Consider the following 21451-nt stretch of genomic DNA (forward strand, 5'->3'; position numbering starts at 1 on the left):
CGTATGGGTCCTGCAACCCAGGAACAAACTTCCCTGCAGTCAGAAAGAACTGCTGGGGGTAGGGAGGGAAACGCAGGAATGAGTTGCTGCTTTCAGTGCCTTCTGCTGAAAGAGACATAGATGCAGCGCTGCATTGATTGTATTATCTCCTATGCTGGTTTTCCCTTGTGCATTTTCTAATTTGGAAGCAATGGAAATGCAATTTTACATAACAGAGGGGAATTTTTTAAAAAATCTGTTTTGTCTGTGCGTTTCTAGTTCAGGGAATTGTTCCTAGCTGTGTGGTCTCCAGTGACTTCTCACAATTATAAACAAAAAAAGAAAGAATGAGAAATAACTCCTTGTTGATGTTACACTAGGGATCAGAAATGGGAGGCCCCGATGCCAAATTAAGCTTCCCCAGCACTAGTTGCCAATTCAAGGGGGCTAAATAAAGTGAGTGGTGGCTGTTGTAGGGGAACTTGCTAGCAGCCCACTTTGGCAGGGGGGTGGGCCTTGGTCAGCACCTTCTTCCTTGTCTTCAACGTGATCCCATCGTAAAACTACTTGCTGTCTATGGTCTTGCGGTGTAAAACTGTATTATGTATAGCAGAGTCCCCAACCTTGTTAAGCCTGTAGGGCTTTGAGAATTTTGAGAACACTGAGTGGACTCCACCACAAAATGGCTGCCATGGATGGCACAGCCAACCACAAAATAGTTGCCATAGGGCCAGTCACAAGCAATTGGTAGGTTGCAAGTCAAGTGTCGTCCTCTTCCTATGATGGGGACTGCTGTTGCCAAATGGGTGCTCCCCTTGTGAGCTCTTCTGAAGCATCTGTTCTGGTGAAGCTGAGGTTAAGTCAGAATTGGCTCGTTGCTTTGGGGAAAAGAGCCCTTGGAAAAGAAAGAAGTGGGTACCAGAAAATATACCAGGGGGCACCCATTGACATAACACTGGAGATCACTGTTGTATACCAACACAGTGAAGATCTTTGAGACTTATTTGTTGTGTTTCTGGTTTCTCTGGAAAATGATGAAAGATGTTGTTGTTTTGTAAATCAAATGATGTTTCTGGAAAATGATGAAAGATGTTGTTATTTTGTAAATCAAATGTAAATCCTAGCTTTGAATGACAGAATACTACTTAAATACCATTTGGGAAATGTCTTAATATGCAATATTAATTTAGAAACTGCATCTTATGTTACCAAGATATTTTGTATACTACCTTGATAACTGATAACAGTGGAGGTGAAAAAAAATGTTCACGGAATTTATTTATTTATTTGTAATAAATTTTTATTATATAAAATAAAGGGTACAAAAGGAAAACAGGGAAAGAGGAAAAATATGAATATCCAACATATGGTTTTAGCAAAAGGTTAATAGGAAATGTTCTAACGCAGAACAAGCATACAACGTTACCCAAATCTTCAACACTTGGGCTAGTCATGTGAATAACATACAAAAAATAGTCATTATCTATAACTGATTAGTATGTTAATGAACCTAATAATTTTCTGTTGATAAAATTAGAATTACATTATAATTCGTCTAGTTAAAACCTTATCGTTCACCATCTTGTTTCCATGTCTCATTGTGCTTCTCAAAGGTGGTGTCGCTGTTGATATTTGATCATATGGGTCATTTTTGCCATCAGGGCATATTCCATTAATTTGTCCCTCCATTCTTCTGTGTCCAAAATGGATGGTTGTTTCCATTTCCTTGCTAATGTTCACGGAATTTAGGCAGCTTGGAAAGGATGAATTCACTTGATGGAGTGGTTTTTCCGTACTTTTTTTTCCTTAGTCTTCGATTTGGGAGCCCTTCTTCTAAAAGGGGACTATTGGCTGAAAAGTGGATATGTGTATGTGGAGAAGTTGTGTGTGTAAAGTGCCGTCAAGTCGCAGCCGATTTATGGCAACCCTGTAGGGTTTTCAAGGCAAGTGACTAACAGAGGTGGTTTGCCATTGCCTTCCTCTGCATAGCGTCCCTGGTATTGCTTGGAGGTCTCCCATCCAAATACTAACCAGGGCTGACCCTGCTTAGCTTCTGAGATCTGATGAGGTCAGGGCATGGAGAAGTTACCACTGAATAATTTCTGTACATAGGGATCACAGCCACATTTCTTATTCCTGCTATTTTGTAGCTTCTTTTTAGATTCAGGGAGGTGCTCTATCTCAGATTGTCCTGTTTCCATGAAATGCTGTTGTCGAAAAAGAAAGAAGGGGGTGTATTAAAAGAGAAAGGGGGAGAAGGGCAAAAAATGGGAAGTGGAAAAGGCTAAAAATAAAGAGGGAAAGGAATGTAGAAGCAATTAAGTGGAAATGGAAAAAAAGAGGAACAGAGGAACAAAGAGTTTTGCCTGAAGATGGAAATTTTAAAAGGGACCACTTGAGTCATGTGACTTTGTTCCCTTACTGGTTAACAAAACTGAAAGGCTGTGCTGAGTTGTGCATTGATTACAGAGATCTTTGTTCAGTCAGTGGCCCCAGCTGACCGAAACGTCTACACGATTCGTTAATCAGGAAGCATATGTGAGCAACGGACCACAGAATTGCCGTATTCCTCCCCACAACCATCCGTGGTGGTCTCACTTCTTTAAAATGTTGGGTGGATGAATACGCAAGTTGACTTACCCCATAGACAATAATGTTTTGAATTTAGTAGAGACTTCTCAACTTCAGCAGTAATCCCAGCAGTAATCTTCAAATATTCTGGGAGATGTGATAATCTAGATATTGGGACAGAAGCTTGCATCAAATAGATTGGGAAACAGCAAAGATGTGACTGAAAGGACAGTGAACAGTACATTTGGATATGTGGGAGTTCCAGAGACATTCTGCCACTATATACGTATTTACCGTATATACTTGAGTTTTTTAGCCATGATTTTTGGCTTAAAAAACTCACCTCGGCTTATACTGGGGTCAATACTGTAATTCGCCTGCCGGGCCCTCTCCCAGAGCGCTCCCGCCGGCCAGCTGATGGGTGGGCTGTCCTGCCTTATCCCACCCAATCGCGTTTTTTGCATGATTTGCGTGATCGCGCCTTTTGTGCGATTGCACCTTCTGCGTGGCGGCGGTTTCTTCACCCCGCACCCCACCCCGCCTTCTGGGCGGCGGCGGCTGTTTCTTCCCCCCCACCTCACCCGGGCCAGTCATCCCGCTTGCCAGCTGACCCTGCGGGGCCTCCTGCGCGCAGGGAGGGGGCCGCCGCCGCCACCTGCACGCGCGCCTTCCCTGCGGGCCAGGAGTGGCCTGCGGGGCCTCCTGCGCACCACCGCCACCTGCACGCCTGGAGCCCGGTCAGGTAAGCCTGTGGGGGGGGGTGCATTTCCCCCTCGGCTTATACATGGGTGTCTAATTTTTCCCCATTTTGGGGGTGAAATTAGGCACCTCGGCTTATACTCGGGTCGGCTTATACCCAAGTATATACGGTACCTGATAGTGTAAGATGATATCCTTAACATTAATTCATTTACACTGTGCCCTAACGGGGCCCCAAAGCAGCTTACATCATTCTCCTTTCCTTCGTTTTATCCTCACAACAACCCTGTGAGGTAAGTTAGGCTGAAATTGGGTCACGGTCACCCAGCAAGCTTTCATGGCAGAGTGGGGATTCTAACCTGGGTCTCCCAGATCCTAGCCCAACCCTTAAACCACAGCACTTTAAACACAAAAGGTGTTTTGTTACTGTTTAGAAGTGAAACTTTCATATTACTTAGACCTGTCTGTCCTTTTCTTGATGGCACACGTGGGGGGAAAACTCTGGTCTTCTTTAAAGGTAAATAGGGCAGTTATATAGGGTCGCCATGAGTCGGAAGCGACTTGACGGCACTTAACACACACACACAGGGTAATTATGGCTAGCCCAATCTCGTCAGATCTCAGAAGCTAAGCTGGGTCAGCCCTGGCTAGTGTTTAGATGGGAGACCTACAAGGAATACCAGGGTTGTAACGCAGAGGCAGGCGAGGGCAAACCGCTTCTGAATGTCTCTAGGCTCGAAAACCTTACGGCGTTGCCATAAGTCAACTGTGACTTGATGGCATTTTCCACCACCACCACATTGGGTTTAATGTGTTGTTAAATGTTCGGTAGGCTTCAGGCTGTTCCCCAACTCTTTTCTAATAAGGTGTAGTAAAACATCATACGTACTTTCTTATAAAAAAGAGCTGTAGGGGTTATTTTTGTTTTTGTGATTTTGTGTTGTTTTTTTGCTAACAGTTTTCAGACTGGTCAACTACAGATTATATAGCAGCTGGACAAAGAACATTAATACTGGATTTCAGAACTGAAATGAAATCCTCACGTATTTAAATTTTTTGAAGCATTTTGTTTAGCATTTGTTTTAGGTAAAAACAATGGCTGAAAGAAAACTCTTTTTATTTTGCAGTGAATACACACGATCCAGTTCCTGATGACAATGAAATAAGAAGAAATGGTACCTTGTTAAACTTGAATTGTGATCAGCTCCATGAGAAGCTGAAGTTGGCAACGCAAAGGGAGAAACGTTTAAAGGTATGGCAGCTTTCACGTGACGTAAGGATTTTCTGATAGTCACGTGTAACAAGATACAGGAGAAAGATACTGGATCCTAATCCTTAAAATGATATTCTTGGCTATATAAATTCCTAAGCTACATTAGCTTTATGAGCCCCGTGGCGCAGAGTGGTAAGCTGCAGTACTGCAGTCAAAAGCTCTGCTCACAACCTGAGTTCGATCCCAACAGAAGTTGGTTTCAGGTAGCCGGCTCAAGGTTGACTCAGCCTTCCATCCTTCCGAGGTTGGTCAAACGAGTACCCAGCTTGCTGGGGGTAAAGGGAAGATGACTGGGGAAGGCACTGGCAAACCACCCCGCAATCAAAAACTGCCTAGTAAATGTCGGGATGTGACGTCACCCCATGGGTCAGGAATGACCCGGTGCTTGCACAGGGGACCTTTACCTTTACACATTAGCTTTATGTTGTAATCCTTGCAGGGTTATCTAAACCTATGGAAATAAATGGATTTAGACTAGAATAACTTTGTACAGGATTGTGCTGTGAATGAACTGAGGATCTTCTTGCATTATTTCCATTTGAAGACTTTTGAGATTTTCAGCATGCACTGATAGCCACACACGCGCAAAATCTCCAAGTAAAATAGAGAGGACAGTTACATGGTGATAGGAACAAACCACCCAGTATGGTGCCTCTTTTATTTTTAAAGAAAAACACCTTTGTTTTAAATTTTTCATAACATTCTTCAGTATAGATTGACATAAGATGATATCCCTTACAGTGCAATACTAAACAATGTTATGTCCTTCTAAATCCATTCATTTAAATGGATTTAAAAGAGTGTAACTCTGTTCAGGATTGTACAGTCAGCCGTGGTGCCAGATGTTACAATGTAGCTTTAAGATTAAGAATTTGGCTAGTGTACAATGTATTATTTATATCACAGAAGATATATGTACCTATATGTAGATCTCAGGGCATATGCTAAATCTCCTATTTAAGTCAACAAATGATTAAAAAGGAACCACTTTGTATAGTAACTTGGGGAGGGGGGTTGTATGATTTTAATCTGTGCCGTTATTTTGTCAACTGTTGAACTTTTCCCATATCATATCACACCAAGTATTTATGGCAGGTGTAAGTTTACTTCTCCAAGATTTACATTGCCATCCTAAGCAGAGTTACACTATTCATGGAGCCAGCGTGGTATAGTAGTTAAGAGCGGTGGTTTGGAGCAGTGGAGTCTGATCTGGAGAACCAGGTTTGATTCCCCACTCCTCCACATGAGCAGCGGAGGCTAATCTGGTGAACTGGATTTGTTTCCCCACTCCTACACATGAAGTTAGCTGGGTGACCTTGAGCTAGTCACAGCTCTATTAAGAGCTCTCTAAGCCCCACCTACCTCACAGGGTTTCTGTTGTGGGGAGGGGAAGGGAAGGTGATAGTAAGCCGGTTTGAGTCTCCCTTAAGTGGTAGAGAAAGTCGGAATATAAAAACCAACTCTTCTTCTTCTTCATTGATTGTAAATGGGCTTAGGATGGCAGCCATTTAAAGATTATTTGTGTACATTTTGAATGTTTTTTTTCTAAAAAAATAATTACTCACTGTGCTGAAGGTTTTCGGTGTTTGGCATTTAAAACCAGATAGGCTTTTTTAAAAAAAAGCAAAAATAAACAATAATTTTAAATAGGCAGCAATAAGGACGGTTGGAAATGATGTATTGCGAAGTAAGAACAGAATCCTAGGCTTTGATCCTTGATTGCTTTCTGTAAGCTTATTATTTGACATGGTAAATTCTCAGCCAAACTTCCAGTATTGGGTGCTTTCTGTCTCTAGGGAGGGAGCAAGCACTTCTTCAGGTTGCTCTTTGGTCAGCACTGATTCCCCCCCCCCCCCATTTCCACTCAGTATTCATTTTTTAGTGTTGCCTACTGGCCTATGGTGAGCTTAAACATTAAAAGGAGAGACAATCAATAAACATTAAAAGGAGAGACAATCAAGCTGTTGCTACATTCACAGTGTAAGAACATAAGAAAAGCCCTGCTGGATCAGACCAAGGTCCATCAAGTCCAGCAGTCTGTTCACACAGTGGCCAACCAGGTGCCTGTAGGAAGCCACCAACAAGACAACTCAGCAGCACCATCCTGCCTGTGTTCCACAACACCTAATATAATAGGCATGCTCCTCTGATCCTGGAGATAATAGGTATACCTCATGACTAGTATTCATTTTGACTAGTAGCCATGAATAGCCCTTTTCCCCATGAACGCGCCCACTCCCCTCTTAAAGCCTTCCAAGTAGGTAGCCATCACCACATCCTGGGGCAGGGAGTTCCACAATTTAACTATGCATTGTGTGAAGAAATACTTCCTTTTATCTGTTGTGAATCTCTCACCTTCCAGGTTCAGCAGATGACCCCGCATACTCGTATTATGAGAGAGGGAGAAAAGCTTCTCCCTGTCCACTCTCTCCATACCATGCCAAATTCCTCTTATTCTTCTTATTAAATTATTATTATTAGCATCTTCTATTAGAGCAGAAGTATAGTCACTTATAAAAGGCCAGGAGCGACACGGCCCTTCATTGTGTTTTCTAAAATGGTAGGTAGTTCCTAATGAAGTCTGACTATGCTGGAAATAGTGTGATGAGAATAGAAAAATGGCAGTGGCTTGGATCCAGTGGAGGGATTTCTGAAACAGAAGGGAAAGTGGTTTTCACCTGTTCCCTGCTCCCACTGAAGAACTGGCTTCCCTTCCAGTGCTGTTCATGAGGGTCCCCTTTCCCCCAAGAGCAGCATTTCAGGGGACATTTTGAGGTGCAGCAGGAAAAGATTTCCACCTGGGCGTCTCTGTTGGATCCAAGCCAATATGCAGGGCGGGGGAAGTAATTTTCTGCTTGGTTTTTGGACTCCTCTCTGCAGTTGTACCTTGGAGTAAAGTGTTAGAATGAAGGATTCTGACTCCTGAACACCCACTCCCTCCAGTAAAAGAATCATCCTGCTGACCAAAGAATGTAATTCTACCACAGAATCCTCCATAAGCCCTGCAATTTTATTTGAACAATTTAAATATATTTGCCAGAAGTTCGGTTTGGTAACTTTTTAACAATCACCTTGGGTAACTTTTTAATAATCTCTCGGCAAGCATTTCAGAGTAGAGATGGCCATGTTGTAAAGTTATAACTTAAGATCAACAAGGTGGGGTGGTGAAGGGCTGAACACCTGGCCCCCTCCCCTTACACACTTACATAACTTATTTGATATCCATTGCATCTTTTTTCAATAGAAGTTCGTACTTGCTTTGATCTTAAGCAGACTTCATGATTAATAGCCTCTAAGAGGCACATGTGATCGATGTACAGGTTTACCACCTCCCCCCCCCCCCCACTTCATCTCACATAATATATCTTGGGGGGAAAGCACATCATGGTCTTGTTATGTATCATTCTCTCACATGTCAACTACCAATAGCATTTGAGCCTAAGGGTTTTACCCTCTATCGGTTTGATACATCCAAATGTTGACCTCTGACCAAAAAGAAGAAGTAGAAAAACCGGAATTTGAGTATACAAGGTCTCTCAGTTAAAATGCTCAATCAAGTATTACAAGTTATAGTTAATTCGAATTGTAACATACCACGAAACTTGTGCCAATTTTTTAGTGGGGGAAATGAATCGGCTTGTTTTGGATACTTTAGTGATAGTCCCAATGAGAGTTGATGAGTCACTTCACGTTTCTCATGAATAAAGGTACAAATAAATGTGTGGAATTATTGTGATCACAGGGCAGTGGGGTGACTCAAAGTAGCCTTGGCAGATGTAGCCCCACACCAAACTATTTATTCTTTCCTTGAACAAGAGGGAAATGAGATACAACCTTATCGGTCAACGTGATCTTCTTTCCTCTGCAGTGATCAACCAAGTTCTAGGGGTGGGTTTGTGAAATATTTGGTTGCTAAACATCTGCACTCTTAACGAGCTCAGAACGTCTTGCAGGATTCCAAGGTAGTTTCAAAACAGACTTGACCTTCCTCGTTTCAGCAGTGACTTCACCTCCATTGGCTGGATTTCTTTTATTCCTTTATATACCATCCCACAGATTGTATATACGGGGTCCAATATGGTCACAGAAGATTATTGATATTCAGAATTGTCAAAATAATCTTTTGAAAGCTTATTTTAGGATTTGTTTGCAGAAAATAAGCTATGGACACTGTTTCTGTCAACTAAGCAAATTTTAATCATGTGTTATTTGTAAACAAAAGTATTTTGTTGAATTAGTGACAGTTGACAATGTTGTAAAAATCAAATTTGAGAGGTTTTTTTTTTTAAAAAAAACAAGCTTTAAACTTAGAACTGAAAACAATACGCAAACGATCATCTTCCTCCGAAGGTAAAGCATAACAATTTATTTTGTAGAAATGGAGGTTGGAACGCTACCCAAGAGTTATCCCAATGTAAAAATGTCTTCAGCAGTCTCTTTACAATAAACTTGTAAATACAGATTCAGTTATGATGGTGAATAAGTGTCCAATTAATACTCTTGATGGCTATGGATCTATCCAGAGTTTGCGACAAATATAAAACCTGGTTTATAGTCAGTCTTGCATGCTCCTTTCTTCGTCCCTTGGGGTCTACACATAACAAGAATTATGGAGGTTAATCCTTCTTAAGACCCCTGGCTCCTGGGGCAGAAGCCAATTGTCATGTTTGGTGGGGTTTTTTAAAAATCATTTTATTATATTTGTTTCTGCTTCATGAGCCTCTTCAATCAAGTTTCCAGAGGGAGAGGCGGCATGTCCGTTTCCTACATAAATAATTTTAAGGCTCCTACATCCAGCATTCATGAGATAGACTGAAGATTTTTATTTGTAATCTTGTCATGCTGCACAAGGGGAACAGAGAAGAAGTGTTTGAACTTAACAGTAAATGAGATCCGATCCAGTTCCAAGCTCTGGTTTGCTTGTGACATCTGAAGGCAATTGTCTGTGGTTCAGGAGGTTGCCTGCTGAAGCTGGACTTGGACAAGCCACTCTCTCCTTTGGCCTCATCTGCCACTGCAGTGTAGAGACGATACTGACCTATCTTACAGGGTTGTGGCTTTATTGAGACAATTATTCTTTCCTGTAAGCATCTCTGCAGGATATCAGCCCTCTGACTCAAGAGAAGTCAGAGGTTTGTGGATTCCAGGTGTCTGGTGAAAACCTTGTACGCCAGCCAAAGATCATTCATGTTATTTTTAAAGATTTTTTAATTGAAAACCACCCTTGAAATGATTAAATAAGAAAGAATCTCAGTGATACAAAAATACTTGAATACATTAATGAAATCAAAAACAGAAAGACATGCATACCATCTCTTATCTATCTGAAATTTTAAAAATTAACTTTGATTTCTGAGATTGTCACCAAAACGCTTTCAGAAAGGTTAGATAGTCTCGTTCATCCCACGTCTTGAGAGATTCAGAGGCGTTTTGGGTGTGGCATATAGGCCCAATCTCGTGAAACTCATCTGACTCCATCAAAACCAATTAATTTGTAAATATTGTCAAAGGCTTTCACGGTCAGAGTTCATTGGTTCTTGTAGGTTATCCGGGCTGTGTAACCGTGGTCTTGGAATTTTCTTTCCTGACGTTTTGCCAGCAGCTGTGGCAGGCATCTTCAGAATAGTATCCTGTTCTGAAAACCTCCAGACTAACAAAGACAACATTCAACAATAGCCATGCAGATTAGCTTTGGATTACACACATTAACAGATCACTTCAGGATACAATGGTTCCATATTAACATACCATACCCTCATTAGCACATTATCTTGATACTTACAGGACAATGATTAGCACATTACTTTTGCAGGACAATACTCAGCTCAAACCCAACCCCTTTCTGACTATATATTACTCTTCCTACACCCTTGACACTGAGAGACACTGTCCTTCAGTGTTACTCCTCTGAAGATGCCTGCCACAGCTGCTGGCGAAACGTCAGGAAAGAAAATTCCAAGACCACGGTTACACAGCCCGGATAACCTACAAGAACCAATTAATTTGTCTTTTCCGAATATATGATGTAAGCATGACTGAGCTTAGAACTAACTTCCTCGTAGAAATGTTGCAAACAGTGACCAGTTTGTTCTTCATAGTGTAAGATTTGATTCTGGACATGTGACCAGAGATTCAGAATTATCTTTCCAAGGATGTGACAGTAATAACTTCATTGAAATGGTAAAAGTAAATTCTCAGGTTTGTTCAGTCATCTATACCATTAACAATCAGGTCTGTGACACTTCTAAGACTTCAGTGGATTTAGAAGGTTAACTCTGTTTAGGATTGTACTGTAAGAGATCTTCAGATGGATGAGGGTGTGGTAGAGCTGGTGGGACTTCATTTTCTCAAGCAAATTTACAAAAGGTATCAAGCAGGTGCAAATTTCTGCTTTGTGCTTTTTGTAATACTTTTTTTCACTCCTTTCCTGAATTCCATTGAGTATTGGCAGCTTCTAGTTCCTCTTCTTTCAATTAACCTACCATCTTTCCCCTTTTCTCTGAAGCAAAATCATTGTGCAGCATTCACATAGGAAAGCCTTCTTTTGTTCATTTCAAAACTCGGCATCATTCATGGATTAAACTGCATTAGCTTTTCTCTGTGTCTTTTTCTTTCCTCACACCATGTTCACACATGAAGCTGCCTTATACTGACCTTGGTCCATCAAGGTCAGTATTGTCTAATCAGATTGGCAGCAGCTCTCCAGGGTCTCAGGCAGAGGTCTTTTACATCACCCTACCACCCAATCCTTTTAACTGGAGGTGCCGGAGATTGAATTTGGGACCTTCTGCATGCCAAGCAGGGGCTCTTCCACTGAGCCAGAGCCTCTCCTCAGTTATGTATTGTGAACTTCCTTGGCCCCCAGACAAACACAAATCTGATTACCATGTGATAATAATGGCTCCTTTGTTTAGAAATGGGAAACACCATATAAAGCCGTGTTCCCCAACCTTTTTGAGCCTGCGGGCACATTTGGAATTCTGACACGACATGGTGGGCACAGGAACAAAATGGCTGCCACAGGAGGCGGAGCCAGCCACAAAATGATTGCCACAGCTTAACTTCAGTAACACCGTGCAGATCCTTCTGCTGTGGTGGCAGCTGCTGCCAAACCAACATTTTAAAAAAGCTGCACAGCCAATCAAATCAACAATAGAATCCTTGCTGGGCAGAATCCCTATCTGGGTCCGCCCACTTCCTAAATGCACATGGCACCAATGGGCACCACATTGGGGACCTCTGACCTAAAATCTTTATGCCAACCACCTCCTTTAAAAAAATGCTGTTCTCGTGTGCGAGTTTGATTGGCGCCACCTTTTACACCCTCTGAACAAGCTGCAGTAGGATCCATTCGGTTATCTTTTATGCGTGGCTGTTTCCCTCGCAGTCACACACACACCCCACCCGACACTTTTGGGTCTTTGTGTTGATTATGCATGCCGTTTCCATCCGTCAGAGGTCGCCTCGCTCTCCCCCTGCCTTTCCTTGCGTTTTCAGGGGACCTGTTTTATCTCGAATTTGAAAATATGGGGAAAGGCAGGGGGAGAGCGAGGCGACCTCTGACGGTCGGAAACGGCATGCATAATCAAAACAGAGACCCGAAGTCATCGGGGGTGACCACGAGGGAAACAGCCGTGCATAAAAGACCAAAGAGTATCTGTGGAGTGCAGTATTTTGCATACGACTTTGCATGCTGTGTTATAGAGGGAAGCTTTGGAAACATGGACATTATTTGAAGACAGCTTCTCGCTTTGTCACTGCACAGGAGCTGCTGCAGTGCAGCATCTTCCTGCACTTGTGTTTCCCCAATTTCTGGGAAGTGGGATGCCTGCATGGCCCAGCAGCAGTTACCTGGGTTGCTCCAATGTGACTCAGTATTGGAAGGAGCCACACCACAGCCGTCCTCTCACTGTAATGATAACATGATGAGGGACCTATAGAAAACAGGGATTGAACAGGACCTCCAGTAGCAGGTGGGATTTCAGTGCTTTACGTGGCTTCACATCCTTCTTTGTGGAAATTGAAGAAGAGTTGGTTTTTATATGCCGACTTTCTCTACCACTTAAGGAAGACTCAAACCAGCTTACAATCACCTTCCCTTCCCTACAACAGACACCCTGTGAGGTAGGTGGGGCTGAGAGAGCTCTATCAGAGCTGTGACTAGCCCAAGGTCACCCAGCTGGCTTCATGTGTTGGAGTGGGGAAACCAACCCGGTTCACCAGATTAGCCTCCGACGCTCATGTGGAAGAGTGGGGAAACAAACCCGGTTCTTCAGATTAGAGTCCACCGCTCCTGACCACCGCTCTTAACCACTACACCACGCTGGCTCTGAAATCAGTGATAACAAATAGCATATTGACTGTTGGGATCTGCTACTGAAAGATCATCGGGGAAAGGGGATTTTTGTTGATGTATAAAAGACACTTCCGCTCACCATGATATTGTTTTGGTCTCCTTTTTCAAAAATTTGAGCATAAAATGTTTATTTTGGTCATGTACCAGTTGAACTAATATATTGTATGTTTGGGGGGGTTTCCTTTGGTTTGGTTATGTGACCTTTTGGGAAAGGGCTCTGGTACCCCTTTTTCATATCCTTCTTGTCTGCGGTCTCCACATGTCTGTCAAATGACTGTCTACTGTGTCTGCCATTCTTTCCATTTATTTTGAACAGTATAAAGTATTCATTAGTATTTAACACACTGTTCTTTGCTCAAAAGAAACATGAGCCATGTATGTAAGATGTGCCTCCTAAAAAAATTCTCTTGCGCGCAAATGGTGGGGAGGGGACCTAGTAAATAGGTAAATGGGGGCAGTTGTATTACAAGTTTTTTTGGTTCTTTTTCCTCTTTGCAACAAATTTGTCAAGTGACTTACATCCGTCAGCACTGGGAAGACTCAGGCTTAAAAAAACACTCTTCCTGCCGCTTCACTTACTTCATATTTCTCGTTTTTATATTGCTGAGGTTTTATTCTCTTTCTATACAGACTGTCATTGTATCCAATAAATTAATAGCTTAACAATGTAGGAGAGAGAAGATGACTTTTAAAATGCCTTAATTTCTTATCTGTGAAGCTTTAGAGCTTGAGTCTTGCAAAACCCTAAGTCATTAAGTGCTAAATAGCTACGTTCTGGCTGTTCCAGAAATTACGATCCTTGAAAACTATTGTCACCTTCTTTAAATGTACTTTATCTTGATTCCAGCACATGCTAAAACTAATTAAATATTAGTGAACAGAGAGTATAAATGGAATAAGACAACATCTCCCACATTTTATAAGCACTAATATGCGTTATCAGTAGTGCGACTATTTTATATACTCAAAATAACACCCCATTGTTTTGAATAATTGTCCACAAGGAGACATAACTATGTGTAGCAGTAAATGGTTTTTAATTACTTCAACCTAAAGTGATGGTATGTTCAAGGCTGGTTTTCATTTCGATTTCTAATTGTTAATTTAGCAGTTGGTTTTGTAATGGTGTTGCTCAGAGCCTGAAAATTATCCAATCGTGCTGTGCACTTCTTTTGTTTTAAGGAACAATTGGAGATTGGGAGCATCAAACTAAAGCAAACAGAAGAGGGCAATAATTTAAAAGAAAAGGAATTTGAATCTGTTCTTGCCACCAAAGAAGATGAAATAAGGCTTCTAAAGAAACAGCTAAAAGAAATAAGCAAAGCACAAAACTGTGCACAGGTCATAAGATATGAAAAAGAGGTAAGGCTATTTATAGAAATACTTGCAAACTCTGACATGTATCAGCTGTTAATCATATACAGTTAAAATTAGTTTCTAAAGCCATAAACTAAATTTAAGCACAGTTAAGCTTTTAAATGCATATGCTATTTTCCCCCTATTATGTATTTTTAATGATTTGTGAACAATAATTCTCAAATTCTTTTGATACCCTTTTGGATTGAAATATCATGTATAATCAGCCTTGCCTTTATGTTCATGCTTGTGTTCTGAAACTACTGACTTCAGCTGTTAGAAAACATTTTATGGACTGTGAAATATATATAATATGTATTTGTGTGTGTATACACACACACACACAAAAGGGTTATTGTAACAACTTTGTTTCTCAGTTAAAGGGTTTTGGATAAACGCCCATGTAATACAGGGCTAATCCACAAGGTGGCAGTCAAATATAATAACTTCTTTTAATCCTCGCTAGAAGGCATTTGATTAAACCTTGGCTCAGTTTATTGAAGAATGTCCTAGCCTTTCCTGGATGGGAACTAATGTGATACTATGATCTGATGCATAATATATATGGCAAGTAATATTAGTTCTGTGTCCTTCAAAAAGGATGGGAACAGAATGGAGCGGGTGCAGAGGAGAGCGACAAGGATGATCAGGGGCCTGGAGACCAGGTCCTACGACGGACTTGGAAACGTTTAGTCTGGAGAAGAGGCGGTTGAGGGGGGACATGATTGCTCTCTTTAAGTATTTGAAGGGCTGTCACTCAGTGGAGGGCAGGGAGCTGTTCCTGTTGGCAGCAGAGGATAGGTCTTGCTATAATGGGTTCAAATTACAGATGGAAAGGTACCGGCTAGATATTAGGGGGAGATTTTTTACAGTAAGAGTTGTTCAACAGTGCAATGGGCTGGTGGTGAGCTCCCCCTCACTCCCCCTCACTGGCAGTCTTTATGCAGAGGCTGGACAAACACTTGTCAGGGATGCTCTAGGCTGATCCTGATCTAGGCTGATCTAGGCTGCTCTAGGGTGCTGGACTAGGTGGCCTGTATGGCCCCTTCCATCTCTGTGATTCTATGGACGTCACTATATGTATTTGAGTAGGATTTTATAATATATGGCTAAAGTTTTGAATGAGAAGGGGATGATTTTACATTGAATTTCTTTGAGGGGATTTTTTTCCTTATTAAAACAAATGACATGCAGAAGAAAGTGGGGCATTAGAACCCCGTGATGCGTCCAAAGTCACTGTGCTCTTCACATAAACCAATGTGCTTACCCTTCTCAAAAAATCTAAATAATCCAACCATCCAACTACGTCTTTGGTGCTTTCTAGCACCTTAAAGTAAAATGAGGATATGCTTTGTTAGATTTCAGGGGAAACGGTTTTTCCAATGACAGTTCAGGATTATTACATTTTTATTTGTATATGAAACAAAAACTGATACCATGGTTGTGTCGTTACAGTACTAAATCTATTATTGTGTTCGATCATTGGAGATGAATTGATAAGGTCTGTTAAAATGCCCTTTTTTTCATTCCTTGAAAGGCAAAAAGCGACAAACAGGCTTCATCTAGGCAGGAATTCTCCTCAGGGCCCTGTGCTGCTACTTCCTTTGAAAGGTACGTTGGGAAGTTATCTCTCAGTTAGTTCATGGGGATGGGTTTTTTAATTGGTACAGGTTGGATCTTGCAGGAAATCTCGGCTGGCGAAAGGGGCAGACCTCCCTTGCTCCCCCCCTCTCCCTCCGCGGCCTGAAAGGCACCCGGAAATGCTCCTCCAGCAGGAAAGGGACTCCTAGCCATGGCACGAGAGGGAATTTGGAGGTCTGCAATATGAGGGGGCAATCACCCCCCTCCTTCTGACAGCAGAAATTTCCACTTGGCTCAAGGTTATGTAGTGTTTATGCTGACTCTTTAATTTATGCCTCCTCCTTCTGCCCCAGTGTTTATTCCCTAGTGTTAAATGAGTAGGTCTCCCCCTTCCCCCCCCAAACCCCCCCTCTTGGTTCTCATTGCCTTCTTATGGGGCATAGGTCTGGCCAATGTCGGGGCTCCTGTCCCTGAGAAGGGCACCTCATAAGGGCCGCTGTTGGTACCAGTCAGGCCGGTGATGCGAGGAGCGATGCTGCGCCTGCAAAATTTTCTAATCTGTGCTGCAGTTAAAGGTTAAAGCCCCATCCCAAAGTTCACTGTGTTTTAATTACATCTCTGGCTTTCTAGTTCAAGCAATTCCAGGAGGGGCTGTGGCTCAGTGGTAAACATGCAAAAAATCCTAGATGGGCTGTGAATGCCAGATGGTTGGCAACCCTGCTCTTGGGGAGGGGCCATGGCTCAGTGGTAGAGCATCTTCTTGGCAGGCAGAAGGTCCCAGGTTCAATCCCTGGCATCTCCAGTTAAAGGAACTAGGCAAGTAGGTGATGTGAAAGACCTCAGCCTAAGACCCTGGAGAGCCATTGCTGGTCTGAGCAGACAATACTGACTTTGATGAACCGAGGGTCTGATTCAGTATAAGGCAGCTTCATGTGTTCAGTGTATTGGCTGGCTGATTGCTCAGTTGACTACCGAGTGGATAATGGCTGATCGACCTCTGCATTTTTAGGGATGAACTTGAGACCGTTTTCTGGGGAATGAAGGAAGAATTTCATCGCATACGTACGCTAGCGAGGATACAGACGGACCAGCTGAGTAAATTTAAGCTACGGAGAGAACCTGTGACTGGTATCGCTTTACGGCAGCTCTTATTGTGATAACAGTTCTTTTCGGCTAAAAGTTGTGCTTCATTTTGGAGGGTGCCCTATGCTCCGTGGTGTTTCTGAAGCTCTTTAAGGCCTTCTTCCTGTTTTGAGTTTCATTATATGGTGCAGTTTTTGTTAGGGCTTTGCCTGTGTGGCAATCTCAACCCCTGTCTATGCTGAAGGGGGAGAGGGAGATGTGCGCATTGCCGCTTGTGAAGTGCGTTCACTTTGTGGCTTGGTTTGGGAAGCTACTTGGCTTAACGTTGAATTGCACAGGAGTAAACAGCTTTGGCCACACTTCAGAGGCAAATGGTGTTCATGTATCTCTCCCCTCCCCCCATATAATGGGGGAATGTAATGAATGACTCCCCTATTAGTTAATTGGTGGGAAGTGCTGTCCAGTCACAGCCAGCCTATGGTGACCCCATAGGGTTTTCAAGGCAAGAGATGAACAGAGGGAGTTTGCCATTGCCTGCCTCTGTGTAGCAACCCTGGACTTCCTTGGTGTTCTCCCATCCAAGTACTAACCAGGGCTAATCCTGCTTAGCTTCTGAGATCTGAAAAAATCAGGCTAGTCTGCGACATCGAGGTCAGGACATTCGTTAATTTGCCAGAAAAAATAAATTGGTGTTTCAAGTCAGGTTCTGTTGATTCTGTAGGACAGAAGGCGGTGGAGTCAGCTTGACAATTTTCAGGAGCTTCATGCAGGCTATTTAGGGTAAAAGCAACTGGTGTGGGGGAGCTGAATCAGATTGGGGCTGCAGTAGTAAGGAAGGGGAGCTTAATCCCCCTGTTCCATTCTTCCAGTTTAAATTATCTCCTCAGCTGCTCTTTGCCCCAGAAGAGAAAATATTGCAGGTACTCTTGTTTGACCCAAAGATTGTTTGCACATCTTTGTGGTATATGTATCCCTTTCTTGGTGTATCCTGAGACACAGTGCATAACCTTAACTCGTCAGTTTCTACGGAAATACTTGGAACCTGCAAAGGCATGGCTCTGTTAAACATCCATTTGTTTTGTGGGACTTGTGCAGTTATAGTGTTCTGAATAGTTGGTTGTTATGCAACCCTGTGATGCAGACAGTTGGCTAATGCAGTTTTCTGTAATATCAAACTCTATAGATAACTTCTTACAAAGGCTTTCGAATCCTTATTTCAATTGCAAGAACATCAAAACTTGCTGTACTGAGTCCGACCAAGGTCCTTTACGATCCAGTACAGTAGCCAACAGTTTCTAATGGAGAGCTCTTCTCTCACAATCAGGAATGCATGATATGCATTTTCATGCACAATCAAAAGTCATACCACTGTGTATAACATGAGGATAATTGCATTCGATTGCAAGAACATCAGAACTTTCTGTACTGAGTCAGACCAAGGTCCCTTTACGACCAGCACAGTGGCCAACGGGTTCCACTGGAGAGCTCTTCTCTCACAGTCAAGAATGCATTTTCATGCACAATCAAAAGTCATACCACTGTCTATAACATGAGGATAATTGCATTCAATTGCAAGAATGTCAGAACTTTCTGTACTGATTCAGACCAAGGTCCCTCTGCATTCTGGCACCACAGCCCACAGTGGTCAAATAGGTTCCCACTGGAGAGCTCTCTTTGTACAATCAGGGACCCAAGACACACAGTTTGTGCATAATCACAGTCATAGCACTGTCTATTGCATGATAATAATTGTACCCCGTTGTAGTACCGGCATGTTTGTAGTTGCAATTGAGGAAGATTGCATACAGCTCTTAATAGTACAAACAGCATCCACAACATACAGCCTGTGCTGAATCACTCATATCTGTGCACTGCTGCAGAGATGGTCCAGGTCAGATCTTGCTTTTGGTATACCACATCTAACCCCACATTTCCTGTGACTTGTTGAAAGCCAGGTCTAGACTGAAGTCAGGCCATGTTCAGTGAATGCATGGGGCTGGCATAGCAGAAACATTCATGGTTTGTTTGTTTATTGAGCACATTAGTATGCTGCCTCTCCAAGGAACTTGCCTGAGGCGGCTCACAAAATAACAAATAATAAAAACAAAACGTTAGAAGTTATTGATTAAAATCCAGCATTAAAAACTCAGTCACGGCTTAAAAACACAAAACCATTGAGCAGCTGAAAATAATAATTTTCAGACGAAAAGCACATGAAAGTGGTGTTAAAAGACCCCTTAATTAAAAGCCTACCAGACACGTTTTGGCCTGGCGCATAAGAGAGCAGCACACGAGCCATGCTCAAGGGGAAGGACATTCCACAAGCATAGACTTTCCCCATAGCCCCATGCAATGACATGATGCTGGTATGAATCAAGGCTTACGAAGGCAAGAACGCTGGATTTTTTTCCCCTCAGAAGTGAGTTAACATCACCAAAATCTAGGTTAGGGTGTCACAGGAACTGAGACGTCAGTGGCCTCTGACCCAAACCAAATCTAGCTAAAATGAAACAAGATGAATTGGTGTGGCTATGTATCCTTTGTAATCTACGTATCCTTTGTAAACCTCAGAGGTGGGATAGAGCCACACATCTACCCCCAAATATTTTATGATAGTATTGTGAATTGAGTGCCAAAGGGGAGGCTGGAAAAAGGGCAAATAAGTAACACTAACGTGTGGTTTCCTCTAAATGTTCCAGAGCCTCTTACTACACGGATCAAAAGGGCCAAGTAGTAATTCCAATATCAACCCATGTTTGTTAAGAAAATTTATATGTTGCCATTCTAGGGAACCAGTCCAGGGAAACTGTTTTCAAGATTTGCCAGGAGGGGGAAAAAATCCAACGATCCAAGCAAACTTCGGGGCCCTTTTTGTGTATAAGTCCCGGCATCCTGACAAATCATCTTTGCTGATATTGGAAACATAAGCAGTTTAGATGAGAAGAATATGTGCTTGAGACAAGGCTCTTAGATACTATGTAACCATTTACTTTTCCATCTGTCTTTACAGAAATTCCATTCTCCAAGCCCATCCAGTGTACCGATGAACATGCAGATGATCTTTGTAACCCTTGGGTTAAAAAGGATATCAGTAGAGACCTTGTTCCGCACTTCCCACCCATCACCCCAAGAGGCATGGGCCCAGATGAGGAAGAGAACTCTGTGGAGTCCCTTTCTAAACTGAGTGTCAAGTTCCCACCTACAGACAGCGACTCTACTTTTTTGCAGAGTTCACCAGATACTCCGCTGGTTCCCTGTGCGGTGGGGCCTGAATGCTTGCTTCCGGAGCCGCAGTTCGACAGGGAACTTGGAGACCAAGCTGTGAACTTCAGGATCCCCAATGTTCACTTGTTTGAACAACGCACTTCTGCCGTGCATAACCTGTTGGTCACGAACAAGGCCGAACCCTCTATCCACACAAACGCGACCTTGCAGAGTCCTTTGGACAAAGCTCCAGGCTTTAAAGCACCCTTCTTAAACGATTTTGGAGCCTCACCCTCTTTAGAAGCTAATGAGAGAACTGTTGGTGCACCTCAGCAGGTATCTAGTTTTTTTTTTATTAATTTTGCATTTACACATGATTATTCTGTAAACTGTAAAATAGATTGTAGTCAGGAGCATTCATTTAATTTAACCCATACTTGGTTTGCAACCTCAACAAGGATTTTGATTCGAAGCATTAGACAAATTAATGCCATCGTAATATGGTGGTTTGCAGTTCTGCTTGGGCTTAGCGGCTAGCAGACCCCCGTTTGAAGTCTTTATTTGCTGCTGCAGCATTTTCTTAAATAAGTGTATTTATTTATTGGATTTCTAGGCTGCTCTTCCCAACTAAGTCGACCTCAGAGCAGCTTGCCATATTTGAACAATTAAAACAATCTAGCATTTCAAGAAAATAATCAGCAATAATCAAACAAAATAAAACTGGCGCCTTCAGACATAGCAGCAATATAACACAGCAGACATACAACGGTAACAATACCATTAATAAAATAATAAAGGTATGCACAAACACTGGCGGGCAGGAGGAGGAGGGGAGGCCAGCCCGGTGGAAACTGTCGCTGACCTCAACTGTATGCCCGATGGAACAGCTCAGTTTTACATGCCTTGTGGAATTGCTTCGGGTCCCACAGGGCCCGAACCTGACTGGGCATAGTGTTTGCAAGTTTATTTTCATGGGCTTTTTTTCCGTTTGAGAAAGAATTCTGTTTTCCTTTTTTAAAATATTTTTTATTAAAAATTTTCAGAACAAACAAACAACATTCTTAATCATTCACATACATACAGTGTAAACAATCTTTCAGGGAGTTCGTTTTGAATTAATCATTTGTGTCGTACTGGACATTTATTTAATCAGTAATCTATCTAAATCCTTCATCCATGTTTCCACTACTTTTCAGGCTCTGTCAAAGTAATACTTGAGTATAGAATGAGAAATATGAATTGTATTAAGTACTTAATACAATTCATATTGTTCATTCTATACTTTTATTCTTCGTCTGCTGCTCTAAACTTAACTATTTCATATACACAATAGATCTACTGCCTTTATA

General features: G+C 42.2%; 1 protein-coding gene across 1 annotated transcript in view; it reads left to right on the forward strand.

The window, feature by feature from the left end:
* TANK (TRAF family member associated NFKB activator) overlaps positions 1-21451 on the forward strand; it is a 44084-nt gene that overhangs the window by 16363 nt on the left and 6270 nt on the right. Inside the window, exons 4-8 of the mRNA XM_056861495.1 lie at positions 4377-4501; positions 14061-14240; positions 15772-15845; positions 16825-16943; positions 19909-20438. Of these exons, the coding sequence (XP_056717473.1) occupies positions 4377-4501; positions 14061-14240; positions 15772-15845; positions 16825-16943; positions 19909-20438 (1028 nt within the window). The remainder of the gene's footprint in view (positions 1-4376; positions 4502-14060; positions 14241-15771; positions 15846-16824; positions 16944-19908; positions 20439-21451) is intronic.

This window comes from Euleptes europaea, chromosome 15 (assembly GCF_029931775.1).
Source record: "Euleptes europaea isolate rEulEur1 chromosome 15, rEulEur1.hap1, whole genome shotgun sequence".
Classification (NCBI taxonomy): Eukaryota; Metazoa; Chordata; class Lepidosauria; order Squamata; family Sphaerodactylidae; genus Euleptes; species Euleptes europaea.